Here is a 14,581-nt window from a genome sequence, read left to right on the forward strand (position 1 = left end):
AACCTAGAGCTAACCACAGTGTCAACAAGGGCGCGCATGCTCAGTCGTGCCTTTGTGTGGGACTGCAGAGCCAGCTAGCTATGTAGCAGGAGCGGCTAACCTCAAACATTTAGACGACACAGAGGTAGCTAGCGGGTTAGCCGTGCTGCTAATCATGGTGAATGTAAAGAAGCGGAAAGGTCGCGTCGTGATTGACTCTGACTCAGAAGACAGCGCTAGCGACGACAACTTAGATCAGGTAGGAGCGCGTTTTCTCCTTTCCATCCGAGTGATCGCGTCTTTGCTCTGCCAGCACTTTGTAGGTGAAGCTAACTGGCTAACTGGCTGCGCTGTGTTTGGCCTCGCAGAGAGCGGGGGCCTGTTTTTTTATTCACAACACCCCCCCAACACACACACTTTCTTCACAAACACATCATTTCAGTGGATAGACTAATTACAGGGGGCTTTTTTTGTGAGGCAGTCAACAGCGATGAAAGTGTCTTGAGGAAAGCGCAGCGTCGTAGCATCAGGCGGCTAAGTTATGCTAACGTTAAGGTTACATTCCGAGAGATGCACTCAGTCGTGCAGTTTTTATGTTGTCAGGAAAAAAGCCCCACCACTCCGGCAGTGTGCAGTTTGAGGCTGCTGCTGTTGACGTTGTTGTGTGGGTTTTTTTTGTGTGTGTTTGTTTGTTTGTTAGTTAGCTCTCACACCAAACGGGGGGAATCTTCGTGCTTGCACAAACCGAAGCCGCGAAGGAGCCGCACTTGATTTAGCTCGGAGAACCGTATCTGTCTCCCCAATGACGTCAGTTAGCCGGGCTGCTATTTCGGTGTTGTTGTCAAACAAGCGCAGGCAAGTTGACCGAGGAGCTGCACAGTCCGGCATTTCAGCTGTCTCCCATAAACTCACATGTCCAATGTGAATAACAGGAGAAAACTCTTGTTGTCAAATCCCAAACCCCCCGTTTATTCATTCTCAGAGACAGCACCGCCACATGTTGGTGTCTTTGGAGCTTGTTTGGAGTTCCCTTCATGATAAAGCCAGCAGTGCATGTCAGATGTTTGCAGCATTAAATGTCCATGTGATGGTGATCCAACCTGTTCTCACTGCTGCAGCTCTGCCTTCCAGACAGTGATAACCTCAGGAACAGAACTGCTTTGGCTCTAAAACTGAGGGAAATAGATTCCTCTCACTGTCTGTAGTAACACAACACAACACATTGCAGTATCTTGTGTACGGTGTGGCTCACAATTTTGATTAACTGTGTTCATCAGAATTCAGCAGAAGTCCATTTGAGACAAGTGTTTAGTTGACCAGCTGTGATACAGCTTTACCTCTGTGCTCACATGGGACTGAGTGCTACTGAACAAAAACACATATTTGCTCTTGTTTGTGCGACATGTTTCGTTTGGAACCAGGCCATAAATGCATTGTTCGGGCTGTTTTCTTACAGTATCGTCCATGTGTAGGAGGTCTGATCCAGAAGATGCACATTGTGAAGTTGGCTCTTAAACATGACCTGGGACACATTCACCTTTGAATGTGCTTTGTAGCATGGGATATAAAAATGTCCATTTGCATTTACAGGGCATTACAGGGACCTTTGTACACCTTTGTCACTCACAGGATTTTGTTCCCCAACCATATCACTTTGCTTTCATTTTCAGGAGCTGTTGTCATTGGCAAAGAGAAAGAGGGTTGATTCAGGTGAGCAGGAAGAGCCGGTTAGCAAACCTGCTGCTTCCACGGACTCAGAGACATCTGACAGCGACGATGAGGTATGGCGTGGCTGGTTTATACACATTAAATGCATTTGTCGCCTGGCACAAGAGAACAGATCGTCCATTTGTAGTTATGAGGGAACTAAAAGTGGGTTTTCTTCTCGTTCCTTTGTTTAGTGGACTGTGGGTGGCACCAAAGGAAAAAAGAAGGTTAAACAAGGGAAAGGGTCTGAGAAGAAGAATGCCACAAAGAAGAAGGTCAATAAAGCAACAGCATCTGGCAGCTCTGATGGAGACAGCTCAGCTGAGAGCTCTGCACCTGAAGAAGGTATGTGTCTGCACTTTACACACAGGGAAAGTCATTTTTGGAATTTCTTAGTTTAATCTGAGCGAACTCGTCTAACTCTTTTATCTGATAGAAGTCACAGCTGCTTCAGTAGCATGTTTGATAAATGGTTCAGCAACTCTTCGTGGTGGAAATTGTGCAGGTGTGAACCGGCAGCTCAGTTTCACACAATAAATACTGACACACATTCCTATGTTAACGGAGCCTTAAAGGAAGTGAAAAAGCAGAATAGCCGTATTCTGTACTGTAGATTAAACACGTCACATGGTGCCTTGTCCTCAAGGTATTTTAGGTGCCCGGGATTAGGTGACACACTCTTTCATCCCCTTCATCCCAGCTGGCACTCAGTGTTTGTTTGTTTTGTGTTGTAAACCGGTGTTTGTTTTTGTACTGTACTGTGCTGGGCCCACGTGGTTATTGGAAAAAACAGGAAAAGCTAGAAATATTTTTGAATTCGTGTCATCACAGCCTTTTTTTAAAGGCTGTTATTCATTTTGATAAAATGAAGTTAAGTGTTAAATGTAAGGACAAATTGCATATTAAAATTTTATCTCATCTTATTTTTAAGATTGAGCTGTTTACACATTAATAAACAGCCAATCCCTTGCATTATTAGAGTGCGGTTCAAGCAAGCTGCATGCTCATTGGGGATTTACTTAATTGCTCAACTCAGTTGTTCTTTAAAAATGTTCCTTGCTGGATGCGTAGCTCTGCTCAGACATCATCAGCTATAAAGTAGTTTTCACACTGTCTATGATTTCGAGTTTACAAACAGTTCTGCGTGTCATATGAACAATATGCTGAGTCTCTAATATTCCCTGGCCATTGTCAAAAGCTGTACACACAATCTTTCAGAGAACACATGAACATTGGTGTAGAGAGGTGACAGTAAGATTGTGTGGTTCAGTTTAACAAAGCCAATACTTATCAATCAATGATTAGTTCTGGGAGCAACTTCCAGCAAGGCTGAGGACGTCCTGTGTATATTCGGCTTTGTTTGGTGTTACTTTACGCCACATACGGACCAAAGCAGCTGAATTTCTCTCTGTCAGGTGAGGTTTCTGATTCAGAGAGCAACAGCTCGTCCTCCAGCTCAGACTCGGACTCCTCTGAGGACGAGGTGTTCAGGGACGGATATGACGACGACTTGATGGGAGACGCGGAGGATAGAGCTCGGCTGGAGCAGATGACGGAGAAGGAGCGAGAACAGGAGCTGTTCAACAGAATTGAGAAAAGAGAGGTGCTAAAGAGACGGTGAGTGGTGGAGTGGTCGGAGGGAAATTATAAGAACTCTGCATAGCACACAATGCAGCAGTAGTTCTTTTACATTTTTGGTTTTCTTTTAACCAAATACCAAGGAGATGTAAACAGAGTGGACGGACAAATATATGGAGCCAGAACAATCAATGGAATGTAATCATGAATCCAAAAGAAAACTGGACATTTAATTAATTCGAAAACAATCCTCAGCCTTTCCCCTCCTTCTATTTCTCAACAGCTTCGCCACGAAATGCAAAAACCCAATTAACATGCTGGCCAGAGCCAGGCATTTTGGCACCGTGGCAAATGAGCTCTCTTTTTACTCATTGAAGATAACATTTGTTTTGACAGATTTGAAATTAAGAAGAAGCTGAAGACAGCAAAAAAGAAAGAGAAAGAGGAGAAGAAAAAGAAGCAGGAGGAAGAACAAGAGAAAAGGAAACAATCTCAGGTTCAAGACACGCAAGTGGTGAGACCATGTTCCCTGTTATTCATCTCTGCACAAAATGAAATGTCTGGTTATCTTCAGCCCTTTTAAAGATGACATGATGACTGTCAATAACTTCAGTAACATCGTTAGTTCCAGAGTAATGTTGGGTAAGGTTTGTTTGTAATGTGCACCTGTCTGTCAGGTTATGTCACACAACAAAGAGAGAAGATCCAAACGGGACGAGAAACTTGACAAAAAGTCCCAGGCCATGGAAGAACTAAAAGCTGAACGTGAGAAGAAGAAAAACAAAACAGGTGAGTGTTTCAACGCCTTTGTGACGGCATTGTTGGGTGAATTCACTCAGTTCTGAATGGGGATGTTTCATGTGTTTGCTGAACAGCTGAGCTGCTGGCCAAACGTCAGCCGCTCAAGACAAGTGAGGTTTATTCTGACGACGAGGAGGAGGAGGAGGAAGATGATGACAAGTCGTCAGTCAAAAGCGATCGGAGTTCCCGCTCATCCTCTTATGATGATGACGAGTAAGTTGCTATTCTTTTCAGAGTAATTAAGCAAAATAAGATGAATCATGAGACCAGTAACTCTTAACATTTTGTTTCTGCTCTCAGAAAAGAGGAGACTCCACCAAAGTCGCAGCCTGTTTCCCTCCCAGATGAGCTCAACAGGATTCGTCTGTCCAGAAACAAACTGGAGCGCTGGTGTCACATGCCCTTCTTTGCGAAGACAGTGACCGGCTGCTTCGTGAGGATAGGGATCGGGAACAGCAGCAGTAAACCGGTTTACAGGGTGAGTCCGGCCTCTGGTCTCATGTCCTGGCTTTATAAAGAGTGGTGACTCTTTCATGGTAGTTTTCATTAAATAAAGGCTGATGATTGAAGATTAGTTTTGATTTTAATCCTTAATTGTTATGGAAAGGTTGCTGAAATCATGGACGTGGTGGAGACGGCAAAGGTTTATCAACTTGGTTCAACACGGACAAACAAAGGGTTACAATTAAGGTAGGCCACGGGTACTTCATACTTCAGTGAACAAACTGCATCTTCTATTACCCCTGCCTCATAAAAATGCGTCCTTTTTTGTTGTGGATCTTCCTCAGGCATGGTGGTGACACACGGGTTTTCAGGCTTGAGTTCGTCTCAAATCAGGAGTTTACAGAAAGTGAATTCATGAAGTGGAAAGAGGCGGTAAGTTGGTTTGAAAGGAGGGAAAATCAAGCACGCAAAAAAAAAATGTAATTATACGCAGCTTGAGAAAGGGCAAGAATGATTTGTTCAGTTTTGAGGTAATACTCAGTGTGTTGGTTTTCTCTCGTGCAGATGATGGTTGCTGGGATGCAAGTCCCAACTCTGGATGAAATCACCAAAAAGGAGCAGTCCATCAAAGAAGCTGTGAACTACAAGTTCAACGACAAAGACATTGAGGACGTAAGAGTGCTTCTATGACTGTGATCACCGGTCTCCCAGGATTCCTGCTGTACACAGAGGAAAAGAAAAATATCTTCTTTATTTTTTGCTTTTTGCAGATTGTTAAAGAGAAGGACAGATTCCGAAAAGCACCACCAAATTATGCCATGAAGAAAACGCAGTTACTCAAGGATAAGGTAAGCACTGAAGAGTTGTGGCATTTTCAGGGCCCTGAAAATAAATAAATAAAGAGAAGCTGTTTCATATTGTGTTAAATGTCAAACCAGTCACCAGGCAAAGGCACTTGACCAAACACTAATCATTAAAGAAAATGTCATAGGCAATATCATAAGTAATGATTTTAAAAAATGTACCTTCAGACTCTTACTGTCGTTCCTCTCCTTTGTTTTGATTGAAGGCCATGGCAGAAGAAAGTGGAGATGGCGAGAGAGCCAAAGTTATCCAGGACGAGCTGAACGAGCTCGAGGAAAGAGCAGAAGCACTTGACAGACAGAGGACCAAGAACATCTCTGCCATCAGGTACACACTCACTCAGCTTCTCTCTTTTTTTTTTTGGCTTTATTTGAATTTTGATTCATTTCTATGGCTACTGGTTGATAAAACAAATGTTGATTTTACTTTTATATGAAGGATTGTTTCATGTTTTTTGTGCCACTGAATCTAATGAAGTTTGTTTGTACATGCCAGAAACTAACAAGTCTTTAACAAATTCTGTGTTTGTGTTGGACATTATTTTTGTGATGACAGAATTGATTTTAAATCTGTTATAATGCAGCTACATTAATCAGAGGAACAGGAGCTGGAATATCGTTGAATCTGAGAAAGCTCTTGTGGTAAGTGTCCACATCTCAATGCAGCTACTTGATTAATTGTCTGATGGGTTTTAACATAAAGACTGGAAGGAGAACACTTTTTATGATGAGCACTGGGTTGTCAAATATAAGCTGTGGATATGTTTGAAAACTGATTTGACATTTGACTTCTTTGAGTTTCTGCTTTTGGCAGAGGATGTGGCATCGCGACAATGAAAATGTTGCTGAATCGGTTGAATTTTCCGAAGACAGCAATCTGTTGTTTTTGGGGTTTTTTTTCACTAGTTGAGATAAAGATAAATTTAGTCGTTGATCAGCTGCCGTGCTTCAAATGTGACAGCACTCCAGCGTGATACTTCTCTGCCACTTTTGGCACTGTATATGATGAGATGATAGTTTTGGGTCTCGCAGTAACACAACCCCATGCATGTTCCCATAATATCGTCGGGGTGCACTAAAATAACTACTGTCCAAACTGTCACCTATTGAATCTATAAGAATAAATGCACCTTACTTATTACTTGACAACAGTTTTGATAATTTTTTCTAAAATTTCATTTAGACCTTTGTCTAAGTATTACTGCACTTCCTCTCTCTCAGGCTGAAGGACAAAATTCCAAAAACCAACAAATGGACCCTTTCACACGAAGACAATGCAAACCCACCATGGTGTCAAACGTGAGCTTTCTGTCATCGTTTCACGTGCTATTCTTGCACACTGTCATTTAACACTGTTCAATCTGAGTTTGTTAACCTGTTATTTGGCTCTTCCTGGTCCCCCAGGCCAGAGACCCGTCAGTCCACGCAGCTATTCTTGCTCATCTCAACCAGAAGTACGGCTCTGGGTCGACACCAGATCCTTCCAGTGCAGAGAAAAACAAACTGGTAAGCAGAACACACTTCTGCTCTCATTGCAACACTTTTTTAAGGATTCAACTCGCACAGGATCCCTTCTTTCACTTGAGTTTGGGTTAGATCATTGTTGTAGTCCTGCTCAAGAGCAATCTCACACAAACAGGAAATTGCTTTGCTGCTTTTTTTCATCTGGGACACATTAAGCAGAAAACAGGCAGTTTTTAAGACTTTGTGATCTGTCTGCTAAATTTAATTTCTTTTGAACGGTGCATTTCCCAATGTATCCAGCCATCAAATTTTCTTTGATGGCTGGGTCACTGACAGGCTCATTTTTAACTCCTGGGAGAAAAAAATGAAATATAATCAGTTTTATGTGCAAAATGCAATAAAAAAAATAATTTGGCTGAAGGAAAAGTTCAAACATGAACTTAGACTAACACCTATTGGAATCTGAGGTGTTGGAATCATTTTTTTTTTCTTTTTCTCTTTTATAGGGACAACCAAACCCAAAAGACAAAGATGTCCCCAAGCCAACCACTGACCTCTCAGAGGACTTGTTTAAAGTTCATGATTTTGACGTCAAGATTGACCTACAGGTTCCCAATGCAGGTGAGACAACTCTTCCCAGTTATGGCGTGATTTTTAGATGGAAGGAAATTATAATTTGCTGCAGCACAAAGTGGTTGTAGGTGTCCATTACAGCAATTTAGGCCAGAAGTGTTGATTTTGCTTTTGTATTCTGCAGAGGCAAAGTCTCTGTCAGTGAGCTCCAATGCGCTTCCAGTGAAGGACGGCGCCCCCCGCAGGTCCCTCAACCTGGAGGACTACAAGAAGAGGAGGGGGCTGATCTGATGTTGAGAGGCCATCATTCAGAAACAGCATTGCTTGTGTAATTGGCTGTGCAGGAGAGAGAGAATATGAGTGATAGAGTGTGAGTGAGTGAGCGAGCAAGTGAGTGAGGAGAGAGAGAGTGTGTGAAAGAATGTGAGTGAGTGAGAGGTTGTGTGTGTGTGTGTGTGTGTGTGTGTGTGTGTGTGTGGGAGAATGACTCCTGTAGGATGTTTGAATGTTGATACCACAGACTGTCTATCCAAACACAGAGGAAATAATGATTGAGCGAAGACATTTTTCTCAAAGGATCTCCCAGAGAAGAAACTTTTTTTTGTTTGTTTTTTGTTGTTTTCAAATAATCTCTCACAAACTCGTACACTGAGTTGTTTTTTTTTTTGTTTTTTATGTAATTGACTCCTCTCCCTCATTTCTTGATCTTTTGGAGTCCACTCCTTTTTAAAATAAAAACAGATTTTTTTTTTTCTCGCTCTACAGGACATGGTGTTTGTGGATTATAACTTTGAACAAGGAGGGCACTATTTTAGAAGACTTAGATTGTTCAGGCCGGACTAATGGCGATGAAGTCAACCAGCGACTGTTTGCTGTTGTAAATGTTCCTCTCCCCCAACAAAATGTGTGATCATCTGCCCTTACAATCCATCCTAAATTTGAACAGCCTCTTGTATTTTTGCGGATTGTAGATGATCACCATCCCTGCCGTGACCGTGACACCGGCTCTCCATGACCAACGTGAAACTGGACATTTATCACTTTTTAAGTCTTTGAGATCCAATTTAAGAGGGTCTCTTTTCTATGGCTGGCCTGGTTATAGAAGTGTTGCTTCATTTCTGTTTTGTTCTTGGTCAGTCATTAATGGGATAATTCCCTTGCCCTTAACTCCCAGAGACAGATTCTACATGTTATCGATTGTGTCCATAGTCAGTTCCTGTATTGATGTAGCATGCCATGTAAATATACATTTTGGAGTGAGTGCAAAAAAAAAAAAATAAAGACGCACTGTTTCATAACCTCTGTGTCATTTTGTCTCTTTTTCAATCTAAAGATCAGAGTCACTTGCTAAGGATGTTATTTATCTTTTGAATATGGTAGCATGGAATATAATCAACTACACTGAAAGTACTTAATATTATTTATGATGATTATGTTACTCAAGTGGATGTAATTAAATACCCTTTTTATGAATGTCTTTAGATTTGTGTTTTTTGTTTAGCTGTGGTTCAATACAAATAACGTTATTTCCTCATTAATAAAAGATTTAGTTTCATAAGCATCATAACCTGAATGTGTGGAGATTGCAAGTGCTGTAGTTATACTTTGTATGTATAATGTTTGAAATTGTCAATATTTCCACTTGTAACTTTGGCTTGAACTTTTAAAGGGACAACTATTATTCAAGTATATTTTTTAAACAAATTGCAAAATAAAATGTGAACAATAATGAAAAAGAAAGTACTTGTATTGTTTATTGTTAATCCCATTTATTTGCTCTTGACAACAAAATACTCAAGAAGTAGAAGGAAAAGTTCTCATTATGCAGAACGGTAGAATTATTTCAGAATAATCTATACTATATAATTACATTTATTATATTTTCAATTTCTAATTTGAATCTGGGAAAAATATATATAAAAAAGTAAACGAATGGAATACCATAGACTTTATTATTATTATTACTATTATTATTATTATTATTTTATTATTATTATTATTATTATTATTGATCAGGCATTTCTCGGGACGCTCTGTTGTGGGGTCCTCCTTCCGAGCGCCGCTTCCTGGTCCACGTATCGAAAAGATCACCAACCTGCTCTCTGACAGATGATGACATTTGACTTTTTTTATCCGACCAAGTTTTCTTTTTCATGCCCTCCCGTTAAACCTCGGCGGTAGCCCAGGAGGCCGGAGACCGTCTGGGACTCGGACTTCGGGTCCAAAACGGTACGTTTGAGGCTCTCCTCCGGTCGGCAGCTAGCCCGTTAGCTTTAGCCATGATGGAGTTAACGCTGACCCAACTGTGTTTACGTTGGTGCGATACGATGACTGGAGCTCATCTGCTCACAAATAGAATCTAAATCTTTTATTCTCATGTGTGTGAGTCTGAAACACGAAGCTGTCGGTGGACAAACTAACAAACCCGCTGTGACTGTAGGATGATTGTGTTAGCATTGTAGCTGTGCAGAAATAGTGAGCAGAGCCTTCCAGGCTGCTCACTGTTACTGGTACATTGTTAATTTCTAATCCATCATGTCTATTTAAATGGCTAACACATTGCTGTTGCAGTCTCTTGTAAGCTCTGTAAAACTTTGGATAAAATGTCAGGTAATGTAAAGCATAATCATGGTTTATGGTCAGTGTACACTGTGTACTCGACAGTGAGTGTAAAATCTGCAGCCTGTCTTGCTTGGCATACAATGATTTTAACCTTTATTTGTTCAGGGTAGTTCTCTTGATGTGGGAGATCCTTACTATCCTTACACAGTTGCAAACAGTCACACCTTAAAGTTAACCAGTACTACCACAATCTGATCTGGTCGCTGCTGTTGATCAAGCACCTTGTTTGGAGTGAGACTTTGCCAAGTAGGTCTTATCTTTCCTCAAATTGTGCCGTTGTTTGTATTACTAGGATTAAAAATGTCTTGGTTTGCTGAATTGGCTGGGAAAGCTGAGGACTTCCTGAATAAAGTGGACCAGGGAGCTGCCACTGCCCTGAGCAAACCCCAGGAAAGAACATCCTCCTTTTCATCATCCTTTGAAAGGGAAGCCACCGTCAAACCTGAGTACAACACTGCAGGGTACAAGACTGACACAGCTGTGACACATCACACCTATGCGTCCTCTCAAGATGCAGTAAGCTACATCTCTGCAGCAGCTGGCAACATCAAGAGGTCCAGTGCAACTTTGCTGGCTGGCACAGCCAACGTGGCCAGTGCCCCACCTGCTTCAGGCAGCAGTGCCTCCACCTCTGCCAAGACGTCATCTGGCTTTGTGAGGCCCAAGAAGAGCGAGCAGGATGTGGATGATGACATGCTCTTTGACTTTCTGAACAGCTCAGACCCTCCAGCCAGTAACAGGAGGGATTCAAGAAGGGAACTTATGAAAGCTGCAGTGCCAGTTACTGATGCCCAAAGCCCAACCCCTCCCCCTTCCAGCAGTCCTGCTATCCCTTCAGCCCCATCCACACCCCCGTCAACCCGTGGTGTATCCAGGGCCTCAAGCATGAGCTCGCTGTCTGCTCACAGCATTAAAACATCAGAGGAGAGCTCTGCTAAAGAGCAAAGTCAAGGTATGATGACAGGATCTCACATGTTATAGTTGTTAATATTTGTCAAGGAGAAGATGCAAATCCTCTCATTTCAAAAGATGAAACTAGTTTTTGGAGGAAACTATCTGAAAAAAGAGTCATAGAAGCAGCCAGAGTTCTCATTTCAGAAGTGTATATATGAATGTGTTTTCCCTCCATCCCACAGACACACCTGAGAGTTCAGATTCAGGCTTGCCTGTCCCTCAGGAGTCCAGCAGGCAGGAGCCTCCTCCCCCCACAGAGGAGCCACAGAGCCAGATCCTGTCTAGTCTGCGTCTGGAGAACCAGCTACTGCGCAGTGAAGTGGCCTCCCTCAACCAGGAGATGGCTTCAGTCATCCAGAGAGCAAAAGACTTACAAGACGGCAAGAGACTAGATCTTTTAGGAGGGTTGATGATCTGCCTTTCTGTACATATGGTATTGACTCAGTTGTTCTCTAATCTCACAGAGTTGAACCATGCCAGATTACGAGCCGACAAATGGAACTCAGAGCAGTCTCAGACTGACCGCACATTACGGCAACTTCGGTCACAGGTAGATGACTTGACTGAAACTCTTTCAGCCAAGGACGGTCAGCTCGCAGTGCTGAAAATTAGACTCGAGGAAGCTGATCAGCTACTGAAGTCCCGCAGTGCCGCTCTGGAGGAGGCGCAGAAGGAAAGAGCAAGGTGCATGCTTTTGAAGCCCTTTTTGAAGTATTAATCAGCTTCTGAATTTAAAGAAAAAGATAACTCATTACTTCTTTGCTTTTTAGAATCATGCAAGATCACACAGAAGGGAACAGCATGCAGAACCAAGCCCTTGAGACGATACAGGAGAGACTGCGAGAGGCTGAACTTTCTCTCAGGAGGGATCAGGACAGCTACCGACAGATGCAGGTGCGTACAGTACATGCCATTTCCTCTGCTATGTATATGACTGATGGTTATGAATATCTCTGTCAGCTCTGCCTTTTTATCTGCCGTTCATATGTAAATAGGAAAGACTTCATTTACTGTCTTTTTTATGCAGAGTGAGTATGCTGGTCGACTCTCCAGACTGGAGGCTGAGAGGCAGACCCTTGCAGAGACTGTGACTGCAACAGAGCGACGGGCTGCAGAAGAGAAGCTCAGGGTTGAAGACTTCCAACAGCAGCTGAAAAGTGCCAAAAGTGCAGCTGAGTCTGCCAAACAGGAATTACAAGACTACAAGCAAAAAGCCTCACGCATCCTTCAAGTAAGACTTGTTAAAACAATTAAAGCACTCTGTGGATAAGTCAAAAAGGTTGTTAATGTTGCAAATGTTTTTTTCTAGTCCAAAGAGAAACTGATCAGCAGTCTGAAGGAGGGATCAGGTCTGGACACTTTGGATGGCAGTGGGGCCATGGCTGTGGAGCTGGAGGAACTGCGGCATGAGAAGGAGTTACAAAGGGAGGAGATCCAAAAACTGCAAGGGCAGGTGCACACACTTCGAACAGAAATACAGGTGAGATGGTGAAATGGCAGAAAAGAGAAAAGGAGGATGTGTCGTGTGTTGAAAATCTGAAGTAATGGTTTTAGTAAAATGTATCTCCTCTGCTCTTACAGCAGAGGTCTGTTATGTGTGTGATTTACGATGCTGGTGAGTCAGTTCCTTAAGTGAACCATGTCTTTTCACTCTAAGGATTTGGAGACTCAGGCCCTGGCGGAGGCAGAGGCCTGGCGGGAGCAGCAGGCACACTTAGAGGAGCAGCAGGCGTCACAGAACAGGGTTAAACAGGAGGTGGAGGCTGAGGCCGAGCGCTACAAGCAGGTATGGAGGAGTAAAGACTTCAAAAAAGGAATTACAAAATACAGTTAACATCTAATAATTTCCATCATTTATAGCTATTCTAGGTTCAAATTTAGTCTTTTTTTTCTTAAATCACAGGAGCTACAGTACCTGGAGGAAGAGCACCATAGAGCCAAAACCTCTCTGCAAAGTCGAATTAAAGACAGGGAAGATGAAATCCAAAAACTCAGGAACCAGGTCAGTCACTTCATAATTAAAAGTGTGACTTATTGTGAGTTTTCTTTGGCAAAGATTTGTACAGGAATGCCTGTGTAAGACAAACATGTACTTCCAATTATTACCCTTCCAAGGTCACAACATTTTTTAATTGCCACACCTATCACCTGTGGCAATCTACATCCTGGTTTGTATTTACTCTTCCAGCTGACCAACAAGACTCTCAGCAGCAGCAGTCAAACAGAGCTGGAAAATCGTCTCCACCAGCTGACAGAGACGCTGATCCAGAAGCAGACGATGCTGGAGGCTCTTGGCACAGAGAAAAACTCCCTGGTCTTCCAGCTGGAGCATCTGGAGCAGCAGCTGAAGAACGCTCAGGGAGGACAAAGTGGAGGACCAGCCATCAACATGAGCGGCCTAGAGGGATCAGGTAGGGACGACTGAGGTCAGGATCTGGTGTATAAGACTTATGTTATAATACTGAGCATTAGTAACAGACAACTGAATTCTTTTCTATCCAGGCTATACACTGTAGTTATTAATTGCATTAATTAATCTGGCAATTTTTTTTTTTTTGTTTTTCTTTTTGACTCAAATGATTTCTTTTCTCATGATGCTTTATGCACGTATCGTAATTTCAGCACGGCAAAGAAACGCACCGGTACTCTTCAGTGATCAGGAAAGTCCAGGAGTATACGGCAAAGTACGTAAGGCAGCCAGCACCATTGACCGCTTCAGGTAAGGTGGAATATTTTTTGTCAGTCATCTTGGTACTGGAATGGTGTTCCATTCTTAAATATTCTCTCCTGAGATAAATTAAACTCTTGTCATTTCAGTATTAGACTGGGAATCTTCTTGAGGCGCTACCCAATGGCTAGAGTTTTTGTTATTCTGTACATGGTGAGGATTTATATAAGAAATATCATGATAATAGATTTTTCCATGTTGATGAACACTGTTTAGTAAGAGGACAAACTTTTCATCTGTTTGTCTACAGGCAGTACTTCACCTGTGGGTCATGATTGTTCTCCTGACCTACACACCAGAAATGCATCGTGGTCATCCTGATGGAAGATAGGCTTGTTGGGTTTTTAAAGGTGTTTGTTCTGTTGCCTTCAATGTAAGGATGAAAGGAAGCTGCTGGAATATGGGCTCTGGGACCTGACTCTCCCTGTTTTGCACAGAAATGCAATGAATTAAAAGGTCTTCTTTATTCTTTCCCACCGAACATTGATATCTGACAACTGCATTGAGTTTTAAAGTAATTAAAAAGCGATCTATTATATTGTTGGATTACTGTAAGGACATTAAATCAAAGGTGATCTCACATCTGTTCACTTGCTCTCAGACATCTGTTCTCCGAAGAGATTGTATTTAACACTATGTAAAAAAATTATCTTTTAATAAACAAGGTAGGAGAAACAACACAGCCTGGCATTTTTCTGTGATTTTTCTCAGCCATGATACAGATACCGACAGATATATTAGTTCATTTGGAAACTTTTATGTTGGGTTTTTTTAAAGAGGAAAAAGCAGAGCGATTCCAGCACAACACTATGTTATAGAAATAAGAGGGCACTGGATTAGCACAATATGGAAATGCTCTAATATTCAT

At 42.2% G+C, this 14,581-nt stretch overlaps 2 protein-coding genes across 3 annotated transcripts; both read left to right on the forward strand.

The window, feature by feature from the left end:
- Nucleotides 1–74: 74 nt before the first annotated feature.
- rtf1 (RTF1 homolog, Paf1/RNA polymerase II complex component) lies at nt 75–8,707 on the forward strand. Of its 2 annotated transcripts, none has more exons than XM_029493392.1 (18): nt 75–238; nt 1,650–1,760; nt 1,881–2,031; nt 3,102–3,303; nt 3,661–3,775; nt 3,942–4,053; nt 4,140–4,278; nt 4,366–4,543; nt 4,673–4,755; nt 4,854–4,941; nt 5,074–5,181; nt 5,280–5,357; nt 5,579–5,700; nt 5,957–6,014; nt 6,594–6,671; nt 6,777–6,878; nt 7,343–7,457; nt 7,594–8,707. In XM_029493392.1, exons 1-18 carry the CDS (start codon nt 155–157, stop codon nt 7,698–7,700), a joined length of 2,031 nt encoding a protein of 676 aa, XP_029349252.1. In that variant the 5' UTR covers nt 75–154; the 3' UTR covers nt 7,701–8,707. The 2 variants fall into 2 exon arrangements, with proteins under 2 accessions (XP_029349252.1, XP_029349251.1); XM_029493391.1 differs by having other exon boundaries at nt 77–238; nt 3,661–3,778.
- A 757-nt stretch (nt 8,708–9,464) lies between these two features.
- golga5 (golgin A5) lies at nt 9,465–14,393 on the forward strand. The gene is made up of 13 exons (XM_029493390.1): nt 9,465–9,638; nt 10,324–10,983; nt 11,168–11,365; nt 11,450–11,669; nt 11,756–11,879; nt 12,013–12,216; nt 12,295–12,465; nt 12,643–12,771; nt 12,889–12,987; nt 13,174–13,396; nt 13,608–13,704; nt 13,803–13,866; nt 13,964–14,393. The coding sequence occupies exons 2-13, from the start codon at nt 10,332–10,334 to the stop codon at nt 14,042–14,044; spliced, it is 2,262 nt and encodes a 753-aa protein (XP_029349250.1). The 5' UTR covers nt 9,465–9,638; nt 10,324–10,331; the 3' UTR covers nt 14,045–14,393.
- Nucleotides 14,394–14,581: the final 188 nt, after the last annotated feature.

This window comes from Echeneis naucrates, chromosome 22 (assembly GCF_900963305.1).
Source record: "Echeneis naucrates chromosome 22, fEcheNa1.1, whole genome shotgun sequence".
Lineage (NCBI taxonomy): Eukaryota > Metazoa > Chordata > Actinopteri > Carangiformes > Echeneidae > Echeneis > Echeneis naucrates.

Bases quoted from the DNA above. Each gene is read 5' to 3' on its own strand.
- rtf1 (XM_029493391.1), top strand. From the start codon at position 155: ATGGTGAATGTAAAGAAGCGGAAAGGTCGCGTCGTGATTGACTCTGAC. The intron at 3,779-3,941 runs GTGAGACCATGT...CCTGTCTGTCAG, and splicing joins AGGTTCAAGACACGCAAGTG to GTTATGTCACACAACAAAGA. The intron at 5,358-5,578 runs GTAAGCACTGAA...TTTTGATTGAAG, and splicing joins CGCAGTTACTCAAGGATAAG to GCCATGGCAGAAGAAAGTGG.
- golga5 (XM_029493390.1), top strand. From the start codon at position 10,332: ATGTCTTGGTTTGCTGAATTGGCTGGGAAAGCTGAGGACTTCCTGAAT. The intron at 11,670-11,755 runs GTGCATGCTTTT...TTTGCTTTTTAG, and splicing joins GCGCAGAAGGAAAGAGCAAG to AATCATGCAAGATCACACAG. The intron at 13,867-13,963 runs GTGAGGATTTAT...GTTTGTCTACAG, and splicing joins TTTTTGTTATTCTGTACATG to GCAGTACTTCACCTGTGGGT.